Source organism: Cyprinodon tularosa, unplaced genomic scaffold (genome assembly GCF_016077235.1).
Source record: "Cyprinodon tularosa strain WSP-4 unplaced genomic scaffold, ASM1607723v1 ctg165, whole genome shotgun sequence".
In the NCBI taxonomy this organism is placed as follows: Eukaryota; Metazoa; Chordata; class Actinopteri; order Cyprinodontiformes; family Cyprinodontidae; genus Cyprinodon; species Cyprinodon tularosa.
The window spans coordinates 762,340-788,731 of NW_024038483.1; the positions used below are offsets into that span (position 1 = coordinate 762,340).

At 37.3% G+C, this 26,392-nt stretch overlaps 2 protein-coding genes across 5 annotated transcripts; one reads left to right on the forward strand and one right to left on the reverse strand.

Moving 5' to 3' along the window:
• Positions 1–1,001: 1,001 nt before the first annotated feature.
• trib3 (tribbles pseudokinase 3) lies at positions 1,002–7,156 on the forward strand. 2 transcript variants are annotated; one of them, XM_038280883.1, is made up of 4 exons: positions 1,002–1,561; positions 3,781–4,068; positions 4,200–4,492; positions 4,592–7,156. In XM_038280883.1, the coding sequence occupies exons 2-4, from the start codon at positions 3,796–3,798 to the stop codon at positions 5,076–5,078; spliced, it is 1,053 nt and encodes a 350-aa protein (XP_038136811.1). In that variant the 5' UTR covers positions 1,002–1,561; positions 3,781–3,795; the 3' UTR covers positions 5,079–7,156. The 2 variants fall into 2 exon arrangements, with proteins under 2 accessions (XP_038136811.1, XP_038136810.1); XM_038280882.1 differs by having other exon boundaries at positions 1,003–1,561; positions 3,784–4,068.
• Positions 7,157–9,739: 2,583 nt separating this feature from the next.
• Positions 9,740–22,472, reverse strand: LOC119780741 (ATR interacting protein). 3 transcript variants are annotated; one of them, XM_038280889.1, is made up of 18 exons: positions 22,180–22,472; positions 19,626–19,939; positions 18,238–18,320; positions 17,689–17,859; positions 17,506–17,618; positions 17,127–17,272; positions 16,943–17,044; positions 14,933–15,026; positions 14,481–14,645; positions 13,912–14,173; positions 13,783–13,821; positions 13,519–13,658; positions 12,135–12,271; positions 11,882–11,973; positions 11,649–11,732; positions 11,493–11,565; positions 11,224–11,415; positions 9,740–10,051 (listed from the first exon to the last, which is right to left on the reverse strand). In XM_038280889.1, the coding sequence occupies exons 2-18, from the start codon at positions 19,936–19,938 to the stop codon at positions 9,978–9,980; spliced, it is 2,280 nt and encodes a 759-aa protein (XP_038136817.1). In that variant the 5' UTR covers position 19,939; positions 22,180–22,472; the 3' UTR covers positions 9,740–9,977. The 3 variants fall into 3 exon arrangements, with proteins under 3 accessions (XP_038136817.1, XP_038136816.1, XP_038136815.1); XM_038280888.1 differs by having other exon boundaries at positions 13,519–13,697; positions 16,943–17,041; positions 22,180–22,471; XM_038280887.1 differs by having other exon boundaries at positions 13,519–13,697; positions 22,180–22,471.
• Between the last annotated feature and the right edge of the window lie 3,920 nt (positions 22,473–26,392).

The following is a 26,392-nucleotide window of genomic DNA, read 5'->3' on the forward strand; positions in this document are numbered from 1 at the left end:
GTTTAATTCCAGTTTCTTTTTGTGTTTATGTCCTTTCTGAACCACTGTAGAATATGTTTACTAAATTAGGAATGAATTGTGTAAGAAAGGCAAAATTCCCACTACTGGAACAAACTTGTTATTGTTAACTTCTAATACATTATCTCACCTTTTTATTTATATCACATAAGGCTATATATCAAGTTGTAAAATTAAATTAACAGATCTTTTTAGGGCAGTATCTCCAGTAGTTCCATACATGCATGGGAAACATTATTTTGCATTGACATCAACAATTTAAAGGCCATACAGGCAGGAGCCCTTTTGCACAAATGGAAACAAACTTTGGTGATATGAATTATGAAAAAAAAGAAACTCCACATTTTTCTTGATTTGATGTTTAATTGATATTATTCTATTATTAAAACAACTTAAGCCTCTTTGCATTTGTGAAATTTTGGGGGTGTTTATGTTGGAGTAGGAACTTTGTAGGTCAGGTACCTCTCTGATAACTTTTTTATCTTTTCTATTGAAATTTGTTCGCTTCTTCGTGTTCTTCGTGGTTACGGTATTTGTGTTGCAAGCGTTTCTAGATCAAAACAGCGCCCTCTGGTGGTCAAGTGACACCAAGACGTCAAATTTGAATTGAAACATTTTATATAAAAAAATATATTTTGCATATTGACAATCGTATCGGAATACTTCGTAATAGTTTTGTTCTTTTCGGGAAAACTTAGATGTAGTTTTCAACTTTTAATAACAGCTTTTCTTTTTTCATTTTGAAAGATTCAGTTTGTCAGGACTAACATGTGAATACGAGCGCTCCGCGCTCTACCACGAGCATATTTCCAGATATTTGTTGTAGTTTTATTAGGGAACTCTTCGTGGGTAGATAAATTTAGGTTCCAACTTATGTGTCATGATGACTCCAATCGGAAATGTGTGAGGTATGCCCCACTCCCCACACTGTTGCAGTCTGACGACCAACCAGCTGTGGATTGCAACATCTAAGCTCCGCCCCTCCGGGTTGACGACACCGCGGGACGAAACAATGAAACCAAACAAACCCGGAGCCAGCCAGAGCCTCTAGTCCGGTTCAAAGTTCTGGAGAACCAGCGACAGGCTCAGCAGAGCGCGGCGGGGATTCAACCTAGACTGGCCGCATTCAATATCTGGCTCTTAGACGGAGGAAAGGCCCGGCTTTTAAACACACTTTGTCATTTCAGCTCCGGAAGTAACAACAAAGACTCAACAAGTTAGTTTTTTTGGAGGTTTAACTACCTTTTTATTGGACTTCTCCGTGTAATTATTTGATTCATTTAAACGTCCAAAATAAACCAGACGACCACCGGCTAAAGGGCGAACGACAGGTTGCGCAACTAAAACAGAAGCAAACGTCATCTCCAGTTCTCCCAGTGCAACAGTGACCGGTCCCAGTTGGAGTTCGGTTTCAAGACAATAAGCTGCTTTCCCACGTCTTCGTTTTTGCAACTCTGCAACACAAAGAAGTGACCAGAAAACATTATCCACTGTGTTTTTCACCGGTTTGACCCGCGCGCCGGAGCAGTCAGTCATTCTGAAGGTAAGAAACTGACCTGAGATCAGCAGAGCTGCTGGTCGCAATGGAAATCAATTAAGATTTAATTCCATAGAATCAGAACCAAAACAAAACAGGAAGCAAAAAAAAATTGTTTGACTTGTTTAAACCAAATCAGCATCTAATTATTTCCTTTTTTTTAAATCATATATTAGTCTTTTTGTTCTATTCGACACATGTTAGGGAAGTCAGGGATTTTACCTTATAATGGACCTATCATTTTTTTATAAATATTTTAAACAATTTGCAAAAACCCAAGAAAGAGATAATCAACAGACAACAGAAATGTATAAAAACAAAAACGATGCTCACTGACTTTTTGATGCATATTGATTATTTTGACTGCCTAAAACCACATTTGAAATAATTTTTTCTTTTTTTTTTTAAGGTTCATTTTTAAAATTTGAAAAACAGTATCTAAAATATCTGATTACCTATAACCCTAAAAAAACACATTTTCTTGATTGCAAAGTTATTTAAAGAAGAAGTTGTTATAAAATGAAATCTATATTAGTAACATGTTGGGTTTTAATGTTAGGAATTCTATTTGAGGCTTTATAGAGTTGCACAATATTAAAAAATATGCAATTGCAATATTGTTGCTAAAAATGTGATATTTTAACCAACATACATCTGACTCACAATTACACAATGTTCCACCACTTTGTTTCAGTTTTAGTGTCTAAACCAAAAATAAAAATATTATACCTCAGATGTGGGCATTAGGGCAGTTGGAGCACACCCACCTGGCCAACTAAACATGCAGGTTTATAAGATTTTACCAATCACTGTGTAGACTTTCCTGATTGCAATATTGCACATGTTAAAAATACAGTAATATCTAGTTTGATATATTGTGCAGTTCTGCTTTCCGTCTATGGATTACAATTGGTTTTGGATTACATTTTCTTTTTTTTTACAGTAAAGCAGTTTTGATATCCCCTGGATTATTTCTTCTGAAAGATTTTGCCTCAAACACAGAATGTAGGGATTAGATTAGCCTGATCGAAGATTTTACGGAACCTTTCTTTTCATATGATCATACATTATCTTAGCAGCTTTGTAAAAATACATCATTTGGTCTTTGAATATGTCTTACCTTATTTTTATTTGTTGCATTTCCATCTTTATTTCTTTTGTTTTCATTTAGATTTATACATTTTTCTGCTCGGAAATAATCCTGTTAATCTTGATGCCATTTTGTGCATTTTAACAAAAATACTTTATAATAATCTTTAATTTCAGTTGCATTGAAAACTCACTTATACGGTTGCAACTTTTATGGTTTTAAACCACAAAAAGGGATTAATGATATGCCCAAGGAGAGATTGCATGGTGCAAAGTTTCTGCATGTGGGTTTTCTTTTATGAATAACTCAGTAGTCATTTCTCTCCATCGCTTTATTTTAAGCTAGTTTCACAATCAAAAGTGTCAAGTGAGGCCAGATTTGCTGTGTGCATGCCAGTGGGTGGATGACGTTGCCTCAGTGACATTGTGACTCAGGTTGTTTCAGCAGGAGCGAAAGCAGTGTTGCCCCATAGCCGGTTTCCATAAAGTGTCACCAAGGTGACCACATGTTATGAGAAACTTACTCACACAAACATAGACTCACACACACACACCCGCACCCTGGCGGTGCATGCATGTAGGTGTTGACTGTATTTAGAGCATTTTTAAACTATAAACTGTTTTGCTCTGATGCAACGATCTGAAAGCTGTATGCTTGTCAGCTTACAGGAAGTTGCATCAGGAAGCGTATAGACACCGACTGTGTAACATGTAAGCAGGAGGGATGCAGAACACAGTCAGATGTGATACTAATACATCATTTTTCCTAATGTCACCAAAGAGGTTTTGGTGTAAGAATGAGGCAGAGTCACAGTTACTCCTGAAGAGGGTGCTGTTGTGCAATGAGGAGAAGATGTGAAAAATGTATTGATTAAGGTAATAAGTGGCTTAAAAATCTCAGAAAAGGGTTTATGTAAACTTTGCATCTTATAAAGTTCTCATTGTGGATTTGGAGTTCTATCTGCATTCTGTGGTGCTTCAAACACATCAGAGAGGAAGTGTTTAGGATTCTGATGTTTGCTGCTATCTATCGGGTTTAGTTAAAGTGGTAGACATCTCAGAAATACCAGCATGAAAAATTAATTGTTTGGTATAACCGGGCAAATAATAATAAAACTCATGTCATTTGCTGTCAGCAGCAATACCTGAGGATGGATATGGCCACCACCAGAAGTCAGCTGTGTCTGAAGAGGCTGCTGGCTGAGCCTCAAGAAAACTTACCAAAATGTAAACGAGCCTGTCTGGAGACCTCCCCCTCTGCAAACAGCCTATCAGCTTACCTCACACCAACAAACCCGGCACCCAAGTCCAGCCCGAGTCAGCCTCCATCCAGAGTCGGAGCGTACCTGCTGTTAGAAAGCTGTGAGAAGGAGGAAACCTATAGAGCAGTGCACACGAGCACACAGAAGCAGTACACTTGTCAGGTAAGACTGGGCCAACAACAACCAAAAAATAAGCTGCTAGTAGTGGCAACAATGCAGACGTCCTTACAAATATAACCAATAGTGATATTTTTTTTTTGTACTACAAGTATTTGCATGTTTTTTTGTTGCAGGTTCTACCTCTGCGTGGTTTCCAGGAACGGTTAGCAGCATATGACCGCATCGGTAAACACGACAACATCTGCAGTCTGCAGGATGTGGTGGTCGGTCAAGACAACCTGTATGTTTTTCTTCCCGATCATCATGGCGACATGCACGCATACGTGCGCAGCAGGAAGCGTCTGGAAGAGGAAGAGGCGGGGCGTCTGTTTGCTCAGATGCTAAACGCAGTGGTACACTGTCATCAAAAAGGAGTCATCCTGAGGGACCTGAAGCTGCGACGATTCGTATTTATGGACCAATACAGGTAAGATGCAGCCTAAGGTCACATTACTGATGTTAGAATTATTCTGCTTCAGACCTAGAAGGAAAATAACATTTTAGTTTATTTCAATTTTCTTTCCAGAACTCGTCTTGCCCTGCTTGGCCTAAATGACTGTGTCGTCCTACACGGTAACCTCGATGAAGACTTTCTCAAAGACAGACACGGCTGTCCTGCTTACGTCAGCCCCGAGCTGCTCACCAACGGAAACGGCTCCTATTCTGGTCGCGCTGCAGACATCTGGAGCCTCGGCGTGTCCCTGTACACCATGCTAATTGGACGATACCCTTTCCAGGACACGCAGCCAACTGCACTGTTCGCCAAGATCCGCCGTGGGGTGTTCAGCCTTCCCAATAGCTTATCCCCACAGGCAAAGTGTCTGATCAGCTGCATGCTGAGGAAGGCCCCTGTTGAGAGACTGAAAGCATCTGAACTTCTGATGCACCCGTGGCTGACCAACCATTGCATGCAACACCACAACGTACACAAGTCCCATCACAACCAAAATACCACTCAGAACAAGCAGGAGGAGGAAGACCAAGTGGTGCCAACATGGACGGAGAAACAATAACACTTTAATACACAAACACTATATCTTCACACATGTGGGTATTTATAATAAAACATGCCTGGCCAAAAGTCAAACAGTCAGTCACCACCTGGCAGTGGTTTTATTGTAATGCATTTCTTCAATGTGAGTAATTGACTTTCACTTAGAGCTGCATTATTTAAACACTTCATTTTAATGTTATTTTAATCAATACTTGAACTAATGATAAAAAATAAGCTAAAGGCAAGGAATGCTTTTCCTTTTGCAGTTCCTACAATCTGTTTCATAACCAGGGCCTAAACGAATTATAGCATTGTGCCATGCAAAGTGGCTGCAATTTGAAAGAGACAGCGATTGATGACAGCTTATTATGATGTATTAAATTAGTCAGCTGACGGCATCTTTTTAGGGCCATACAAGGACTGAGAGGACAAACTGCATTTACCCTACAGTTCTGCTTTTATGGTTTGTTTTCCTCAGTTACATTTCAAACATCTAAGTTCCTTAATACCGGTAATAAAAATTATTCACCATTTATTTCAGATGATATAAGGGTTTTTTTGTTTGTTTGTTTTTTAGAATGAATAGCTCTTAACTTATCTTCATTTATTCCATCTACTTGTGTCTTTGCTTGATGAAGAGCAATAATTTGATCCCGCTGAAAATACATAGCATATCCTTCACCGTCAGTCTGTCGTCTAACAGCTTTACTTTTCAGCACAAGACTGCAATTTTATCTTAAGCTCAACTGGTTTCTGTCTTTTTGGGCCAGGCAGTGTGTACTAAATTAACAACTATAACCTTAATTCCCATTTTAAGGTTGAAACATTTCTCCATGAAAGTCATTACAACCCCTAGTCATTTTTGTTATTTTTAACAAATGTATCGATAGATGAAGTGATAAACACTACCAATGCTGTGGTCCTGGATTACTTGAACCTTGGGTGCCTTTTTCTGTCGGTTGTTGTGTCTCAGTTTATGCTCCGCCTCTTTCAGACTGACTCGTCCAACATGATGACCCATCTAAGACTTAAACCTACAGTTCCTCTTTCTAATTCTCTGTTCTGCTGCCATCTGTGATGCTTGGAACTGGCTTTAGTAATTAACAGGGTTTTAAGGGGTATTTCTGCATGACATGCAGTGTGAAAACCTTTTTAGGTATATTCGATGTCAGATGAGTATTACTTTTTTAAAAAGGGAAGCTGACCCAGAGTAGACTACTTTTATAAGATTTCATGGTTTTGTTTTTTTTAGTGATGTATATTAAAGATTTTGGTAGATCTTTCCATCAAAACAACAGTCTGTTCAAACAGCCAACTGGATATTTGGTCTTACATACAAAGTGGTTGGTATAATATATAAAAAAAAAAAGATAAATGCTTATTAACATTTAATGGCGACCTTGTTCATGTGTTTTCTTTTTACCAACTCTTGAAATTAGCTTCAGCTTCACTATTTACTGCTTATACTGATGTTACAGGTGTTCAAATTTTTGCCTGAACAGAATTTCAATCAGTCTCTGGAGGAGGCAGAGCCTAAAAGAGGCAGCACACCGTTCAATTGTTTACATTTACAAATCCTGGTGGTGATCATAACAACCTTTACGGATTTAAAACGTGTTACTGAGATCAATGAGTTTAACTTGTATTTTTAGTTTTCTTATAAACTTATTTTTATTTAGCCTGTATTTAATTAAAGATTAAAAATGAACTTGGAAATTTCCACATAATAAAAATCAAAAAATTGTAAAGTTACTGAGAATATTTATAGATTGGATTTAATATAAACAAATAAATGTGAATAAATAAACTTACATTTTTTGGATAATTAAAACATATTTTGGGGTTTTCATGTTCCAAATTGGATGAACAGCTTGTTGCAGATTTGCCATTATATAACATATTTTTTAAAGAATAAAAAATAAGCACTTAAATACCCTGAAAAATCGTATGATTTTGTAGTAACAGAAGAATTATTCTTAACTTAATCTGTCCTGCTTTACTGACTAGCTTTAAGCCTGCAAACAGTATGCCTTTTATTGTACAGTGCAATTCTGATGTCAGTTGTAAAAATAAAAAATAAAAGCTGTTTTAATGTAATCGTGTATAAATATTGGTGTTTTTATTGATAACTTTGTTTACTATTGACATTTTTCTTTTTGTTTTTCTTTTACTGAATCAACTTAATGGGACAGTGTTTGAGCATGCAATATTGTTTTAAATATATTGGATTTAGCAATGCTAACTTCCATTTATAGACAAATACCTGCATACAATTTCAAACAGAAAAATAAGTAAAATTTAAAAGACATATATATATAGATATATATATATATCTATATATATCTAGATATATATATATATATATATATATATCAGGCTTTATAGCTTTATAAGTAATTTTATGCAAACAATAAATAAGTGACTAACATATTGTTCCCATGGCTCTAGGTCCTTTTCATAAAGATGCTATGAGTGAGGGAGGGGCCAAGGTTTATTTGCTGATGTATGGGGCTTAAAGTAATCCTGCACTGTTAGTCCACCATTTATGTCCCCTGCAGGTCAACTGGCTTTAAAAGTAAACTATGTAATGATTTTCTTCACTTAAACAAATTTTGCAGTTTTAAGTGTTTTAGATACCAGAAAAAAAACAGCTAATGGGGAAACTAAAGACGCACATTTACAGATTATGCAGTTGGTGAGCTCCAGGTCTCATCTGCAATTAGCGTCAGTCTTCAAGCTGACAACCACTGCACACAGCTCAACTTATATCAGCTTGTAATATGTTTAGTTTTACAAAAATAAATTCAACACAAAAAGCCAGATAACTGCGTAATAAGAACTTGAATCTTGGGACTAATCCGATGCATTATTTGTTTCGGACCCAGATCTGGGGTCAAATAACGAACCGAGGCCACAGATCCAGACTTCATAGTCTTTTGTCACTGAGAAAGATACTTAGGTTGATTTTACTACAATAACATATCTATGGCCATAAATTAAAAAAGCTATATTTTGATTGATGCATTTGTCCATTTTGCAGACCTAGTTGAAATGTCCACCTGTGAGCACTACACTGCTTGCATTAAAATACATTATGCTCAATCTTAGATATCAATGTGGAGAGGATTGTCTCCCTTTGAGATACAAAAAAGAAACACATGCAGACACAAGAGTTAGGGAACATACATCATATAATGTTTCAGGAGTAGTGTTGCTGGTATCTGGCTCATATCAGTCTGCAGTTGTCTTTGTGCAAAGAGTTTTGAGAAACTTACTCTAACATGTGTTATTAGATACTCTGACACAAACGTATTGTATCCGGATACAAATATATTTGGTAGGGTATCGCTACTAAATACAAGTATTGTATGCATATTTTTGCAATTGTTAATTTTAGATTTCTGGATTATTTGCACAGTAAAAGAATAATACCTCCAACAACTTACAAATATTGTCAAATTGTTTTATATTTGGGTTATTTATTTGCAGTTATCCAACCACTTGAATCTGATTTTTATTCCTATGGTATCAAAAATAGCATCTAGTTTAAAGTATTTTCCTGTGTAATGAGTTTACAATTTTAGTATAGTGACAATCCTAAACTCAACAGATTAGTCCTGCTACATTTATCCCCTTTCCATTGTCCTGCGATGAAGGGTGATAACAGGAGGCTGCACACAAGCCTTTTCTTGTAAGAATCTTTTGACAGTAGGAAGTATATATATATATATATATAAAAAATATGAGCGCTTAAATCAGCCATCTTTTCTGAGCTCTACATCCATATTACATGTATCTGAGGGTTTTGCATGAAGCAAACCTCGACAGGAAGCAGCTCTATAATGTTTATGTTCCATGTATGCTTTTACTTTGACAGGAGATGCTGTGTAGTTGCCAGGGTAACGGCATTAGGACAATAAAATGTTGGAGATGGGGCTGATTATCTATTACTGAATTTGCTCGGTTTAATATTGAGATAGTTTAATAGATACTGATCGTAAGCAGACATTGACTTGAACTTGAAAACTGAAAAAAAAAGCAATTTTGCTTTTTGTTTTATTAACCAAAGAATGAAACACGCACAGATTATGTTGGATGGTTTTGGACAGTTTAGCAGTATCTGCAATTCAAAACAATATACATAGACTTTTAACCATGCTTAGGTTATTAATTACCATCAACAGTGAAATAAGATTTAATGTCTCCATTATGTGGATCTTTATTCACTTTACCTGGTGTAATGTAATCAGTTGAAGTTACTAAGCTACAAACATTAAATATATCACATAATTTTGGGCTCAATAAAGGAAAAAAAAAAAAAAAAAAGAGGGTTCCTACACAGTCTTAAAGAAGCTGGCTTATAATCAAGACAAGTGTAAAAAATGAAACACTAGAAACATTTTTTAATTTGCATTTTATCTTTACATGAATAAGATAAAAAAGGACCCTTCTAAATTGATAAATAGTCTAACTGTAACTCAAAAGAATGAGCAGAAATGTTTAAAGTCGTTTTGTTAAATAAATCTTCTTTGTCAATAAATCTAATACATTTTCTGTGTCTTTTAAGTTTTAAAATCAGTTTTTAAGACTTCTTCTGACTACAGGAATTGGTAAGGAGGACTGATCATTACAGCTCCATAAAGTAATGATTTAAAGTGAACACAGTAAACAGATAATATCTAAAGACAATGTGGGTTCATTCACCTCATTTTTTTATTGAATTAATCAAAAAGCAGAACGATTATTTCTCCCCAGTCTAATCCTTCATTCAAAGCTCAGCTCTGACCCATTATTCTTGTGCTGAACAGAAAATCTGCTCTGTCCTCATCTTAGACTTCATCAGCTAATCCAGTCTTTAAGCTGTCCTTCATACTGTACATGCAGAGGTGCCACTAAGGGACTCAGCAGTAGCAGCAGGTTATGAAGCAGTGTCAGTTTCCATGTCATCAGTGTCGTCGCCATCAGAACGGCAGATCTCCTCCAAGGCCAACTCTGACAATACAGAAGTAATACATGTAAGATTAAACAGCCAATACTCCGCTGCTACAGGCAGCAGAAATAAAAAGGTCAAATAAGGATTTTTAAATATAAATTACTGCATTTTAATGATTATGATCCAAGGCAAACAATACTTGATATGAAATGTAATTGTTCACTACAAAGAGGATTTCTAGCTTTGTCATGCAAACAAGTCATCAACAAAATAAACTCTGGATTATTAAACCACTTTATCCAAAGACAAACTCTCGATTTAAAGGGGTCGTAGAATGCAAAACCGAGCTTACATTGTCTTGGAAGAATAACGATAGTTCAGTGGGTAAAATGGACGTACAGAGAAGTTCAAACCCCGTCGACACCTCCTTTCTCTGCAAATCTCACAAATCTAAACTTCCACCATAAAACGGGTGAATCCAAATGAAGCCATGAGTTGACATAAACTTGGAGACGTTGCCTTATTTGTACTTTTGTGTCGACTGCTGGGCCGCTGACTGGACCTCACCAGAGATCCATGAGCCCCCCATCCTCAGCCAGAAAAGGAGGGGTCCGGTAAGGCAGGCGGGGGAAACACGGGGCCGCCTGTGTCCAGGCTACAGTCAACAGGCTGGGTGTGGTCGCTCCGTCCCCCGCTGGCGCCCTGTCCGTGTCCACCCGGGTTCCTGGACAAGCCCCGGGGCTGATGGCTCGGTTCGTGTGCCGGGTGCGTTTCAACTACGTGCTACACTGTAGTCGACCAAAATCCCGGACGATTTTGAAATTCCCCCCGGACATTTCTTTTAGGTATGAAAAGTAGAACATGTCCAGGAAAAAAGGGACGTCTAGTCAACCTTCCATATCGACAATTTGATGTTTAAGTGAGTGAGTGCTTGTTGCTATGAAGCGTCTTTGCTCAGCAGCTTCGCTCAACCGTAAACCAACCAATCAGTGCACAGCTCATCTAAATATTAATGATCATACCATAAAAGGAAGAAAACCTGTCATTTCATTCTAGGGCTTTTAACCAGGCTTGCATTAGGGCACATAGAACAGCAAATATGCCATTTTGAAACCCAACCAATGTTACACACCCTATTCACAGACCTTAAGGACCAGCACCAAATACCCTATAGAATCATTCTATGACCCCTTTAAAGCTCAAAGATAATCTATGGTTTGTGTCCATCTACCTTCGCTGTCACTCAGCTCAGGAATCTTGATCAACGTTTCGCGCACAGAAGGGATCATCTGGTCATACATGTGCAACACTGGCCTGCAGCTTTCAGAGAAGCTCCTATGATGCAGCAGCAGCCAGTGAAGAAGCAGCAGACATTCTCTGAGGAGAGCTGATGCTGTATCACTCCAATCAGGTGAGCAGGCCACTGAATAAAAGAAAAAATTAATTGTAGGGAACTAACTGTACGCTTAAGAGAATCCCTCTTTTTTTCTCCAAACTTACCTGATGGTTGCTCTTGAGAACCACGAAGATCCAACCACTGACGATGGAAAATTATTACAACTACCTGAACCAACTGCGAAGGAAAAAAAAGTATATTGAAATATATGTATTGTGGAAAAAGCAGATTATTTTCAAGAATCAGAGAGAGTAGTTAACCTCAGTATAACACTGGCAGGGACTCTGCTCGCTTTTTGTCCAGCTCTCTGTCCTCTGAGTCACTCTGCTCAACAAACGCACAACCTAAAGACAGTGAATCTCTGACATTAGCTCGGTTTCAGGAGGGTTCACACACTTCTTTCACATTAAAACTGTTATCGAGTTCATTTATAAAGGGTTATAAAATATACCTCTTGTTTCCATGTATCAAATTAAAAATCTATATGTGTCACCTGCAGGTCCAGCAAAATCAAGTCTGTACAGGTTGCTCTGGTGTCTGGGATGGTCCTGATCAAATGGAACAACTTAAGGAAAATACAGGTATCTGCAGCAAAACAGTGGAGAGAAACAGTGAAATCAAACTCCTTTTATAACATGGATGGAATTTTATGAAAGCAAAATAAGTGCACAAGGGTAGATACTGAGTGAGTATGTCCCATCAGAATTGCATCAGAAGTCACTTGAGTCATTTTGTTAGAGTCTCACCATGCTGGGAGCAGAGCTGTTTGGCCAGTGATGGATGGTCAGACATGGCTGTGAGAACAGAGACACACTCTGAAACCATTTGCACCCTGGTGTCTTGTGATAAACACAGACATACCACCTGCAGCACAGACTGCAGCCTGAGAAAAGAGAGGAATGAAACCACATTCATCACTAAAGCATAACATTAGGAATAGAGGTTTATAGGAAAGAAAATAAATCTAATAAATATGCAGGAAGTTCATTCTAAGCTGCATTACCTGATGGTTAATACAGAAACAAAAACAAATCAAACCTTCTAAACCTACTCTTAATAATAAATGAATAATAAATGATTATGCCTATGATTCTATATATTTGGGAGGGGTTTCCTTAACAACACTGAAGTGGTTTAGATTTGATCTTAAATCATTTAATAACAGACATATTTTACTCCACTCTTAAAAAGCAATAATAAACTCTTCTTGGCTTTCAAAAATAGCTTAATTACACAGTATAGCTAAATATTAACCTCTGACTTTTAAGGAACAGGTATACTTTTTTTTTTAAATCTTTCATAATGCTGTTATTCAGCAAACAAATTATTATACCAAAGGCAGCTTTTATTTCTTACTTTATTTGTGCTAATTACCCTAACATTGTTCTGTCTACAAGTAAACTAAAACTTGCAAACAAAGCGAATGTGATGATAGTTGTACCTCCAATACTGTTGGAAAGAAATGACTAGAAGCGACAAACCGGAATGGAGGGAGACTCTATACAAGCCCTCCACCAAAGATTTCTGTTCTGCATATTTGAGTTTCTATTATAGCAGCTGAATGATTGTGAGCATCAATAGCAGCTCATTCAAAGCCCGTTTTAAAGCATTTATTTCTAACTTTGTAACCGTATCGGGGAATGCATACTGCAAACCGAAGGAGGCACATAACATACTGGAAGCATTGTTGCTAAGCAACGAGGCAGATCAGGTATGATCTCAGTTCCTTTACCACTGCTGTTGGGGCTTATTAGGTCAAAAGACACAAAAGTTTTCAATAGTTTGGTCAGATCAAGGGCGGTTCATAGCCACAGCACAATAGTTTGTTTGGAAAAGGACTGAAACCACCTCAAAGAGTGAATATCAGTCCTGTTGGTTGGTTCAGATTAAACAGAACCGGAATAAAGGCAAGAAGCTAGGGGGAAACATCTCCTTACTATTTAAAACCAAATGTAGGTGTGAATACTAAAAATAAACAAGTCTTTTAATAAAGTGCATATTACTTTAACTGTATTAGAGTCTACATTGCCTCTTAAGTCCTCAAAGTCTGAATATTTTCAATAACTATTGCTGCATCTCTGGGCTGTCGGTAAATATAGACCAAAATAAAAACAGCTCATATAAATGTACCTGTCAGAATGAGCGGGCGGAGTCCTTTTTATGAGGACACATATAGTCTTCAAAGCGTTTAGGGTGAGTTTCTCCTTCTGGGCACTGTTACCACTGAAACGGACGTCACACAGCCGGAGCAGTGACTGCAACAAGGCATTCTGGGAGGAAAGACCCACATGTCCATCAGAGCAATCGCTCTACAAAAAGACAAATTAATGCTTTATTAATGAGAATCAGCAGTTCTAAAGCTTTATTTTAAAGTTATGCCTAATTTTCATGTACCTTTTCTGTAGTTCTCCTCAACAACACTGCTTCCACCACCTGAAGAGCGGTTTATAAAAGCAAAATATATCAGAATATATAATTAACCCAAATGTGTTCAACATCATTCCCTCTTTAGGATCCCATTACCTCGTTGCTTTGGGCCAAAAGTAAGTAAAGAATCTTAAGTGCTACCAAACCAGTGTCCTCTACACTGAAACCTGTGACACCAGCCTCATCCGGTCTCCCCAGCACATGAGAAACACTTTGGCATTTTGGGAGCGATATGGCAGCCGTGGAGTCCGACCCACGGATGCCAGCAGAGGAGCAGCGAAGAGAGTCCAAAGTGGAACAGAGCTGAGAAAGATGTAGATCTAACAGAGGGAGAAGGAAGACTGCTCCTGGGCATGACCTGCAAATAAAACGAACATTTATTTTTATTTTATTCTCAGACTAATGTCTAGCAATATCAAAGGCAGAAAAATGAAGTTACTGAACAAAAAGCATTTAGTTAAACAGAAAACCAAATAAAGAGATGCAGTAAAAAGCTACATCCCAACAGCTGTGATTCAATGATGCTTTTACAACACTTTACCACAAGAGGGCTCTGTTGCCCACAAAATATTTGAGTGATGTAACAATTTCTGGGCCCAAATCCTCCAGTTTGAATCCAGACAGTCTAGTAGAGCTTTTGGAAAGGTCCAAGTCTGCCAGACTACCTGTTATCTGTATTGCTGAATGTGGTGGCTGTTGGACTCTGACTCAGAGTGCCAAGTCTGGCTGCAGCCAAGCTTTGGACCAAACTCAGAGGAGCTCTGGGGACTTCGACGGCGCCGGCACCATCCAGGGGATCAGAGTGGAGCTGAGAGCCACTCGACAGCTGACTGAACACAGTGACATGAAACAACAAGTCATTCATTAGCATTACATATTCAGGAAAACTGAAAATGTAACATCCAACAAATATTAGGCTGCAGGCGTTATTTCCTCAAACGTTATATCTAAATTATAAACATTTCTTGGAAGGGAATAGAAATAAATATCATTGATATAACCTTTAACCTTCTGAACGTATTCCAAAACATATAAATCTGCCTTCTTCACTGAGCCTTCCCTAAAGCCTCAGCAACTATGTAATGTGGGGTTCTCAGTTTGTTGGTACGGCGTTTACCTGAATTCAGCCACAGTCATGGACAGCAGGTGTGAGAGGCCGAGGCTGCTAGGAAGTAATGGCTGCTGTAACAGCAGACCAAGCAGGACGCCTCCTAGAGGGGAACACGGAACCACAGCATGTGAAGAAAAGTCCTTCCTAACAGTGCCTCTCAGAAAATAACAAAATAGTATTTTTTTAAATATTTGAATGACTCAATGGCAGTTCAATTCCTGGCTTACAGCAAATGGTAAACAAATTCTCCAATAAAAAAAAGAAAAAAAAACGAAGAAAATTCTTCACAGATGGATTCAATTTTTTTTATTCAAATCTTTTTTTGTATGATTTCAGAAAAGATTTGAATAAAAAATATTGAATCCATCTGTTTTAAACTGTCCACAGCATATGTGCTTCACTTTTTGAACTGAATCACTTTTACTATTAATCAGGGTTTGCACAGCATAATGCAAGTTAAATTCAAGACTATTTAATGGTACTTGAAATAAAAGTTAAGACCAACTTCACAATAAACACAAGACAAACTGGGTAGGGACAAATTTACCCAAATGTTTATCTTAAAGCAATGATTTAAATTACTTTTTGGCCCAGTAGAAATTTTTAAAATTCTGAAAAATGTTCCATCTAGGAGGAGACTTAAAAACAAACAAATAACAGATATATGTTTAACTTCTGAACTGAATTCATGAACTTTGATAGCCTATTTTCGTTGAATTTACACTTCCCAACATTGCCCAGATAAAATGATAGCGGGGCTGCAACATCATTTTTATTTGTTCCGCTATCTGAACAGAACCACTAATGGTTAAAAGGAGCTGTTCAGTAAATGTAAAAAAAAAAATATATACTGTCAATTATCTGAAATGGGGCTGCTCAGTGTGACAGTGCGTAGCACTGCTGCCTTGCAGCAAGAAAGTTAGATGGAGTTTGCACGTTCTCCCTGTGCATGCGTGGGTTCTTTCCGGGTACGAACGGCTTCCTCCCACAGTATAAAAACATGACTGTTAAGTTAATAGGCTTCTCTAAATTCTCCTTAGGTGTGAGTGTGTGTGTGAAAGGTTGTTTGTCCTGTTTGTCTCCATGTTGCCCTTGGATGGACTGGCGACCTGTCCAGTGCGTACCCCGCCTCTCGCCCATTGACTGATGGAGATAGGCACCAGCACCCCTCGCGACCCCCGCTGAGATAAGCGTGATGAAAAATGGATGGATGGATGAATAGGGGTTACAAAAATAGATCTTATTTATGACTTGGTAACAATTAAGAGATATGAATGAGTGATTTAAGACATTTTAAAACCCATTAAGGTGTTAGTTTTATATTAAAGAATTCAATCCTTTTAAGACTTTTTTAGGATCCGCAGGAACCATGATTCATTTTTCACTTTAATGAGATGGTCCTTTAAATACTACACATTCAGGTTTTATATGTTGTTGTTTTTTTCCTCTTTTAAATAGTATAGTATGTTGTTTTTTTTCTCCTGGCCTGCTTTATTTTAGATGAATTTATAAATATTTTAATAGCTTAAATAACACTTATCCTCGAGTTGGAGCAGCAAATTCTGTCTTACGGAAACACTAATTGGAACAATCTTATCTGTCCTCACTAATAAACACAGAAAGATTGACTGCAGTGTCTCTCAGGACACTAGAGACAAACTTTGATGAAACTGTTAAGTGGGACATAATCCTAATATGGATGTAGATTGATTTTGCTCTGAAATTGGGCCTCTCTTTGATATTATATTCTTACCCGACTCAGACTGGTATCAGGGGCAATTAATGGGATGCATTAATTTGGGATGTCAGATCAGGACATCCCAAATTAATGCAGTTTAGTCAGGTAATAGAAATTTGTTTAGCCTATTTTCACAACTAACACATTTTCCACCAATCCTCTTGGGTGCAACATTATAAGATGCATATATTTTCACATTGCTTTCTGAATAAGTAGCACAGCTGTGTCATTAGACAGCTGGCTTTAGATGCAGGGGGCAGCTGTGCAGAGGAACAAACCTTGGTGCTGCATCTGTGGAGGCCTGACAGACAGGAAGGGGTCTGGATGAGATATTTCATGTCCATCACTGGATCTGCTGCTGGATACTCCTCTGTCTGCTGCTGCATCAAATACACAAAATTTGGTGTTAATAGTTTACCGTTTCAGGGTCTTTAAGATGTTCCCACTGATCTTGTGACTCACATTCTCTCCGGGTTTTCACTGGCGTCATTCGAGATGAAATCTGCGCTCCAAACACCTCCTTGGTGATGAAACCATTTCCTTTTGGAGAGGAGGAGGAGGAGCTGCCAATCACTTGCATCTGGGGGAGAGTGCTGAGTACTTTAGGACTAAAATAAAAAGGGAAAAACAGGACAGCAGTCAATCTCAACAAGGGTGAGAAACTATTTGCCGGTATGTCACACAGTCAATAAGAGCTGAATGTATATAAAAAAAAAATAAGGATGGCTGCAATTATCTAGAAGATTAAAAGAAATTGACAGTAAAAAAAAAAAAATTATATATGCAGCTGAAAATGAAACATTTCATCATAAGATCTGATGTCAATGATAGAGATGCTCACCCATTCCTAGCCAGAGGAGAGGCCGTCTTGTTTTTGTCTGAACTGAGAAGTTTGGTTTTCATCTCATTGATTTCTGCTTCTTTAAACTGCAGCTCAGACTGCAGAGACTGAACCTGCATAGAGTAAACATACAATGGAGTAGCTGTGAAGTATGAACATGTCCATGTCCTTCACAAGAGTTACCTTCTTGTTAAGCTCCTTCTCCCGGTCACTGTGCTCCTTCTGCTTCTGAGTCTCCAATATAACCTGGTTCTGTCTTTCAGCTTCTTTCTCTTGTTGGGCCTCTTTTAGAGAGTCTCTTAGGACACGGATCTCACCACTCTTCAGTAGGATCTCATCCTCTACCTCCTTTAACTAATAACATACACAAAACTCATATTTAAAAAAACAGAGGACAGTGAAATGCTAAATATCTAAATTCTAGATATACTCGGGTGTTTAGCTACACCCTTTTTCAAAGAGCAGTTAACAAGTGTTACCTTTTAATATGCAAACTAGCTTCTCTGTGAAGCATTTTACCGATTTAATTCATATGAACTTTTGAAAAGCCCGTAATCTAAGAAAATAGATTGACCTAGCTATGCCATAATTTTCAGGCTTGCTTTATGATTCCAAAAAATAAAGAGAAAAAAAAAAATCAAGTTGTAACTAACAACATATACAGCAGTTAATAGAAACATTACAGTCAAGATGTTGCTATAGGAGACATTTGGTAAGATCAGAACGTCTAACCTTCCTCTTCAGCTCTGCATGCTGGGCCTCCAAACGCCTGTAGGAGTCATCTCTGCCTGACCCAAACTGCTGCTGCAGGTTACCTGAACACAAATAAGACCCCGCTTCATCCACTTGTGCGACAAAAAAATTAATACAGGAAAAATGTATTTGACTTTTATGCTCTTTCCTTATGCAGACTGCAGCTGTTCATGGGTGGCTTAACATGGTGGTCAGCATCCTGAAGGTCCAGAGGCACAATCGGCTCTTTGGACCATCTTTAATGGATCTTGATAACTTAATAACTGACTACAAATGATAAAAAATGTTTTTTTAGGTTTAATTGGGTTTTCAGTTTTATATATGGGATTATCAACCTCCATTTGAAGAGAATGTTTATTTTATTTCCATTTTAAAACCTAAAGATACAAAAAATAATAACAATATGGCTTCTATAAAAATGTCAAAATTTAATAGGAAAATGTGTTTACTATTTAAAAAAAAAATCTATAATATGGGTGATAACTAGAGCAGCTTTTCTTTTTATTTTTTTTACTTACTTTATATGGAGTGGCTCCTAAGACATAAAGCTGGACTGTGGGCAGAAAAACCTCTTTGGATTATAAAGGTTGAAGACTGCTGTCTTAGCATCACTCCATCTACTGTTTGATTATGATTTAATAATAGATAGAATTCTGATAGTTTTGTTCTTTTTAAATCTTACTTTTATATTCCCTTTACAATCTATGCTTACAGAGACAGGGAACGGAGATCAAAATAGCTAAAGTATGCAGAGGAAACAGGTTCAAATGAAAAGATTGTATGCAGTAAAAAAGAAGTGTAGTGAAAAAAAAATCCATCTATCTGGTCTGGTCATCTCTTTTTATTTTAGATTTTTAGGATTATTTTATTGACGATGTGAGAGTCTGTTTAAACCCAAATTATACCCGACTGTTGCGACTCAGAACTAATGTTTTCCTAAGTAGTTTATCTAATTAGGACAATTCCTTCTGTCACGATTAATAGTCTTCTCCATGATGCATGTGGCAAAAATCTGGGAATGGAATGAGAGCAGCGTCCTTGATCTGAGAACATGGTGTAATATTTTGATAAGGCTGGAGCCATGGATGTCTCCTCATCTGCAAAGGTTATGATGTAATGGCGTGGCATACTGGAGTGGCTTCTCCAATGAGATAAGAGCCTTTAAGCGCTGCCTTCTGTAACCCAAAGCAACTTCTCTGGTTGTCATGTCTTATGGTTATTTAATAAATATACGTTATGTAGTGTTATTTAAGGAGTTTGTCCCGAATGATCTCTTCTCAGGAAAAGAGCCGGAGAGAAAGCTTCAAGGTGTAAAAACACAAAGCTTTCCTTTACAAGGTAGATGATTACTTCTGCATGTAACTCACCAAGATTTTCCCTGCTGTGTCTTCCAGCATCTCCTCTGTATATCGCAGACTTGATCTCTTTACTCTGGTTGTTCTCAGATTTGTTTTGCCCTGGAGAGGATGGCCAAGTGGACCTTACCCCTTCATTGCTTGGCTTGGAAACTGGTTTAGACACTGCTACAGCTGATGTGAAGGCTTGGGAGGCGATGATGTCTAGTTCATTTAAGTCATCTTGGGTGAACTCCTCATCATCTCCAAACGGGTCATCAAAGGTAACTGGTGTCACAACATCCTGGTTTAGGCCTCGGAGACGCTTTGTGGGAGGGCCATTCATGCTGTGGGGAGAAAAGCAGCAGATGGGTTGATCAACTGGAGTCTGACTGAGTCTGCTAAATTTCATTATCTGTTGGTTTGCCTTGCTGTTGCTCTAAAAAACTTTCATTTATCAGTTGGATGCAAAAGTGTTTAAAAAAACGTGGATGGGGCACAAAGACCTTTCACTATAGATGTAAGCTCCTGAAAAATCTGTGTGTATGTACATTATATATACATAGACACATGAAGAATAATGAATTCTTCAATCATGAATGCAGTTTTGTTCACAATAAAAACCTGCGCAATAAGTCCTCTATAAAAGAGTCACTTGTATGCAAAATTATACCTTATAGTCAAAGGCGGCATTTAGGTTGTGAATACCAATACCATATTTACCTGGTAGAACTATCTGACCTTACTGCCCCCCCACCCCAACATATTGGGACTTCCACCTGAAATTAATACCTGTATTAATAACATCTTTCAAACAAAAAAAATCCTGGATCCAGATGGTAATCTGGATCACCACCAAAATTTAATGGATTGTTCCTTGAACTAAGGTGGACCTTTGGTAAAAATTGCTGCTATTGTTATGCTGTTCACAGACAGACAAACAAACTCTCCTAAAAATATAACTTCCTTGGCAGAGGTAAAAATAAAGGGTCAGGCAAACCTTTAAAAATAGAAACAAGTATATATTTTTATATAATACTATAACAATAATAACTTCATATATAGCATTTCCTAATAATATGTAGCTTTAACACTAGTAGCAACATACACCTGCCAAATGCTGTATTGAAGCTGCATATATACTGTTTAGAAAAGTATGTTTGTTTGTCTCATAATCTAATTTAGTTCTCTAAAATTTGAGTATTGGTCCATCATCATTGCTACAAAGACAGCAGTAGTTACAATAGCGTTTCTCTGCAGTCATATGTAACAATACATAGTATTAAGGTAATACAAAAGGAGTAGACTGGTTATAAAAAATGAACCTATTAAAACATCCCTCCCTTCCAACAAGATCACCATTCAAGGGCCTATTATCGCACAAAATCAACTTCGTCAGGCTTTTAACTTAGCTATAATTCTATTCTTTTACCAGAATCATGCATAAAGTGGCATTTCATTTGATTGATGCATATCTTGCTGTCTGAGCAGCAGCCTCTCCCTCACCTGTGAAAATGAGCAGCTAGAGAGTATCTGCACAGAGCTAGGCTCCCTCCAGGAAGCACCTACCTTAACTGATCTGTGCCAGCAGTCAAAACAAATTATCTCTTTCTCCCCATCATGTAGGGGTGATATGAGGTAGAGCGATTTCCTTTAAATGCAAGTGTTTTTCTTCAGGTTTGGAAGAGAACGACTATATTTTAAAACAAATAAGAAAACCAATGGAGTTCTAAAGGCATCATTTTGTTATGCATTTGCCTACAGCATGGTATAATAGAAGACAATATGCAGAAGAAATATTGTAACAAAATCCAAGATGAGAGTCTTCAAAGCTTTCATCTTATTATTGCATTCATTGCAATAAAATTCACTGTTTTTTTTAAGCAGTCTTAAAAAATTATCTTTTTCTTTGGAAGGCAAACCATATATGAGTTAAGTCTTGACTTTATGCTTTTTTATTAACAGCATAAGTAAACATAAAAAGAACTGATCTTTAACACAGATTGAAAATATTCAAATATTAACTTAGTGTCCAACAAAATATCAAAGGACAGATTTTGTTTTATACTTCAAGTCACATTCTAAGCACAAAAAGCTACACATTCATCTCAAATATCTTTGCATATCAACCAGTCTGTAGATGGGTTTTTTTGTGTGTCTGTTTTGACATCAAGCTCCATTAAAAATGTTGCCATCTTAGTAACTGAGAAACATATAATCTATCTTTAAGGAAAACTCATATCAGTTGTGTAGAAGTGCAGAATGTGGTGCTTGATGGGAAGTTATTCATACCGAAAACATATTCCTTAAACTATTAATAACGCCAGCTTTACATAAAGTCTTTAATCTAAACGGTAGACATCGAGTAGAACTTTCTTACTTTAGGCTGCCTAATATTAGTTGCCGGTCAGCTGAGGAAAAATTATCCTTTGTGTTAATTTTAAGCTAAGAAGGATGTGACGTCAAAATGAAGCAGCTCCCTACAGCGGGATGCGATTTATTTCAATTTAATTTACATTAAAATAAAATAAAACACACAAAAAACTATAAGAAACACGAGTTGAATAATGATGTTATGACTCTTTACCTCGTCTCTTGGTTTCACTATCCGTGCTGCTGCTGTGGCTCCTTGGAAGCTATTGCTAACTACCCAATGTGAGGTTAGCCTGCTAAGCTAACAAAGCTAGCTGGTAAATATCTTTCACCGCGTTATTCAACACAATATTATTATGGTCCGAGTTGTTTTAGTGCGACTTGCTACAGCGGTTGTTGTTGCAAGTTATGTCAAAAATAAGTTAATGAAACAGCAAAACTGAATAGAAACAAAAAGAAGACACGAGAGAAGTAATTATAATACCCGCCCCCGTAAATCTGACCAATCACGAACCAGTTGGACGATCTGACCAATCACTGACCTCCCTTCACTTGCGTTGGTCCTCTATAAAACCTGTACTGAAGGCAAACTATATTAAACGTGAAAAGAATAGAATAGAATAGAATAGAACAGAACAGAATAGAATAGAAATTAATTGCATAAAAGAGATTAGAATAGAATAGAATAGAATATATGGCAAGACCTACTCGGTTAACAACAAAAAACAATTTCCAAACAAGCAGGTCAAAGCCCAGTGATTAACCCATTTTCATTAACACATTTTCAAATGTGTTTACCACTCGTTTCAAAGCAGTTAATTAAAGTTTTTTCTTGATAAATAAACACCCGGGTCTTTGTCTAGTTGCCAAGGAACTAAACACTGTTTTCATAATCACAAACTTATTTTTCCCCATAAATATTATTTATGCATTTTAACAAGGGTGTAACTTTGCGGTGAAATTTGGTGGGGACACTCTTAGGGTGGAGGCTGATGGGCCTACAGTTATTCTACATAAACGCTTTCAAAAGGGTTTGTATTTTCCAAATATGAGCTCAAACATATATTTATTGAACGCTTTACTATTGTTGAGATCACAAAACAAGCAAAATACACTGATATTTATATTTATAGTTAGACATTAATGTATATTAAAAAAAAGGGATGAATAACAGCCGATTCCGATGTAAAACAGCAATGTCTCCCTACTATGTACACAAGTTCAGTTTCATTCATCCATCCATCAATCCATCCAGAAAAATGTGGATTCATTGATAGATATTTTTTCCTTTCAGCTACATTAGTGATTATCCTTCAAAACCAGCAAAATCAAATTTAGACATTTGTCTCACATATTGCCAAAGTCTATCTATTGAAATTATTGGTGGGGACTGTCCCAACCAGGCCAAAGTTGGTGGGGACATGTTCCTACAAGGCCATACTTTAGATCCAGTGTTTGTGGATCAGGTATTCTTTTTTTTTTTTTTTGCCTCTCTTGTTGAATGCTGTGAAATTGGAAGGATTCACAAATTGGAACAGATCGCGACAGAAAATCCTTTGTGCCTATACACCCATCAACACCTATAACTACTTGTTGAAAAACTGTCAATGAGTTACTGAAGCATTTAATTTCCCTTTGGGATTAATAGAGTCTTTATTAAATCTAATTGAATTGAATCTAAATTAAATGTTACAATGCAAAATGTAGCCTCATTGGGAAAAAAAGTACTTGTTTACAGAGGCTGGGTTATTTCAGAGCGATGGGCTTTAAGGGCACAAGTAAAACATTCCACTCAATGCAGCTTAGAACTGTTAGCCTATCCAAAATGCTATTGCAACAAAGTTAAAAAGAGAGGTTCTATTTCTTGTATTTTAGATTTGGCTCATTGGATTCCTAACTAGAACCTGAAATCATCTATAATAATCAGACTATATCATACATTGGAGATACAGCTGTTTAATTTATTCCTTACAGAGCACTTCACTCTACACTGTCAGTCCCTAGAGTATTTAAAAGTAGAATTGGTGGCAGATGTTTTAGTCTTCACACTCCTTTCTGGTTGTGCCAGATCCTGGATTTAGGACAGACACCTGGTCTAATTATAGAATTAATCTTTAAACCTTTCATTATAATAAAGCTTATTAAGGGGTTTAGGTTATTTTGAGCCATCTCTGTAGATATACTACAGCTGGTTTAGGCTGCTAAATCATACAAAAACTGTCAATTTGTGCATTTTTCAGTATCCCCTTACTGTTTTTCTTTTACAACTGGGATTCCTCTGATAAAAGCAGCAAACTTTTAACCAATCAGTCTGCATGATTTGCACAAATTGTCTCTCAATTTGAGCAGCATAAATAAACTGAATAATGTGATAATCTAAGAGTCATACATGGCTATAAATGCATTCGTTTACAGTCTATAACATGTCCTGAATAATTACCACATGATGAAAATAGAGACTTGTTAGCATAAAACCTTTCACACCTGAAAGGCGATTCTGATTGCATAACAATTTTTACGCTGTTCTTTTACATAATTTTGTGGCAACATTTGTTATAGAAAAAATTATGGATGTATTTATGTTAACATCAATATCTCAAGGGACAAGCCGGTTGGCCCCTATTGGGCTTTTATCTGTCCGGTTTACAAACAGTGGGTATTTCTTCATTTATATTCACTGTCCCTGTTTAGAATAAACCATTTGGAATTAGAATACAATATTTCTGAATTATATTGCAATTTATGTCACAATGTGGTGGTACAATATAAATTTGGATTAATTTTTCAACAGATGAGGCTGATCGAGTAAAGGATATCAGTGGGACATCTTGTCCAAAAGGCTTGGAAGCTTCTGATAATTACATAAGATTAAGTGACTCAAGATATTGGACTGAAGCTGCTTGATGGTAAGATGATGTTGCCAAAACATCTTTTTGAATATCATTTTTTAAATATCAAGAGTATGAAATGTAACAGTGAATGCATGTAAGTATGAATCTCTGTATGTACTAGCCTCATAGTGAGCGTTCTTGTGGCTTCTCAGCAACAGCAAGTGTGATTTCCATTTTTAGCCACAGACAGGTCTGTGTGTCGCAGCTGAGGCTCTACAGTAACTGTGTGTGTATGTGAGTGGGTAAAGCACACATGCTCACTCTCCATCTTTCTTTCTCTCCGCCCCCACACTTCAGTGCAAAAATGGCAGAGCTCAGCTACAGGCATCCAGATGCAACCGTCATCTTCCTCATCATCATGATCATCACCTGAGAGACCCGCATGCATACTAATACTACCGAAATCTGTCCTTTGACAGTGGTGATGATAAAGCTCCTGTTGAGGGCAAAACTGGTGCACAAAAAGAGAGTTTCCTCTATAGAAGACATTTCAATGAATTTACAAGCAACACACAATCAAAATCTTTTTTTCATGCAAGAATGTTACCATGACAACACAACAGTTACTGTAAAAGGCAGGGTCATTTAAAGAAATACAGATAAAATGAAGCCAATGTTCAAGTGGCATACAGGTGACTTTCCTCTGGTATCGATGTAGAAGATATTTTCAACTGGAACTTTGCAGCAGGAGCTGATAAAATAGATATTTGCAGAGAATATAGAAATAGTTCAAAATCTGCTAATCAAACCTATGCACGTTTACAGTAGTTTTGTCAAACAAGTGATGGCCTCCTAACCCAACCAAGATAGGTTTGGGTGGAGGGGGATTTGATGGACAAGCCAAATGCCAGTTATATTCTGGATAAACAAGGAGGGCTGTGTGTCACACTGTGTCAAGAACCTATTTTCAGGAGTTTGGGCATCTAGGAAGGTACTGTGTCATCCAAACATATTTGCACACCTTTAAATTTGTCACCTTATCTCATGTTATACATATATATATATACCGTATTTATATATATATATATATATATATATATATATATATATACACTCACCGGTCACTTTATTAGGTACACCTGTCCAACTGCTCGTTAACACTTAATTTCTAAGCAGCTAATCACATGGCGGCAACTCAGTGCATTTAGGCATGTAGACATGGTCAAGACAATCTCCTGCAGTTCAAACCGAGCATCAGTATGGGGAAGAAAGGTGATTTGAGTGACTTTGAACGTGGCATGATTGTTGGTGCCAGAAGGGCTGGTCTGAGTATTTCAGAAACTGCTGATCTACTGGGATTTTCATGCACAACCATCTTTAGGGTTTACAGAGAATGGTCCGAAAAAGAAAAAACATCCAGTGAGCGGCAGTTCTGTGGGCGGAAATTCCTTGTTGATGCCAGAGGTCAGAGGAGAATGGCCAGACTGGTTCGAGCTGATAGAAGGGCAACAGTGACTCAAATAAACACCCGTTACAACCAAGGTGGGCAGAAGAGCATCTCTGAACGCACAGTACGTCGAACTTTAAGGCAGATGA

Excerpts from the sequence above, each read along its gene's own strand:
- trib3 (XM_038280883.1), top strand. The coding sequence starts at position 3,796 with ATGGATATGGCCACCACCAGAAGTCAGCTGTGTCTGAAGAGGCTGCTG. Across the intron at positions 4,069-4,199 it reads AGAAGCAGTACACTTGTCAG|GTTCTACCTCTGCGTGGTTT; the intron begins GTAAGACTGGGC and ends TTTTTGTTGCAG. Across the intron at positions 4,493-4,591 it reads GTATTTATGGACCAATACAG|AACTCGTCTTGCCCTGCTTG; the intron begins GTAAGATGCAGC and ends TTTTCTTTCCAG.
- LOC119780741 (XM_038280887.1), bottom strand. The coding sequence starts at position 19,938 with ATGAATGGCCCTCCCACAAAGCGTCTCCGAGGCCTAAACCAGGATGTT. Across the intron at positions 17,860-18,237 it reads ATGCAGAGCTGAAGAGGAAG|TTAAAGGAGGTAGAGGATGA; the intron begins GTTAGACGTTCT and ends GTATGTTATTAG. Across the intron at positions 13,822-13,911 it reads TTTTGGCCCAAAGCAACGAG|GTGGTGGAAGCAGTGTTGTT; the intron begins GTAATGGGATCC and ends ACCGCTCTTCAG.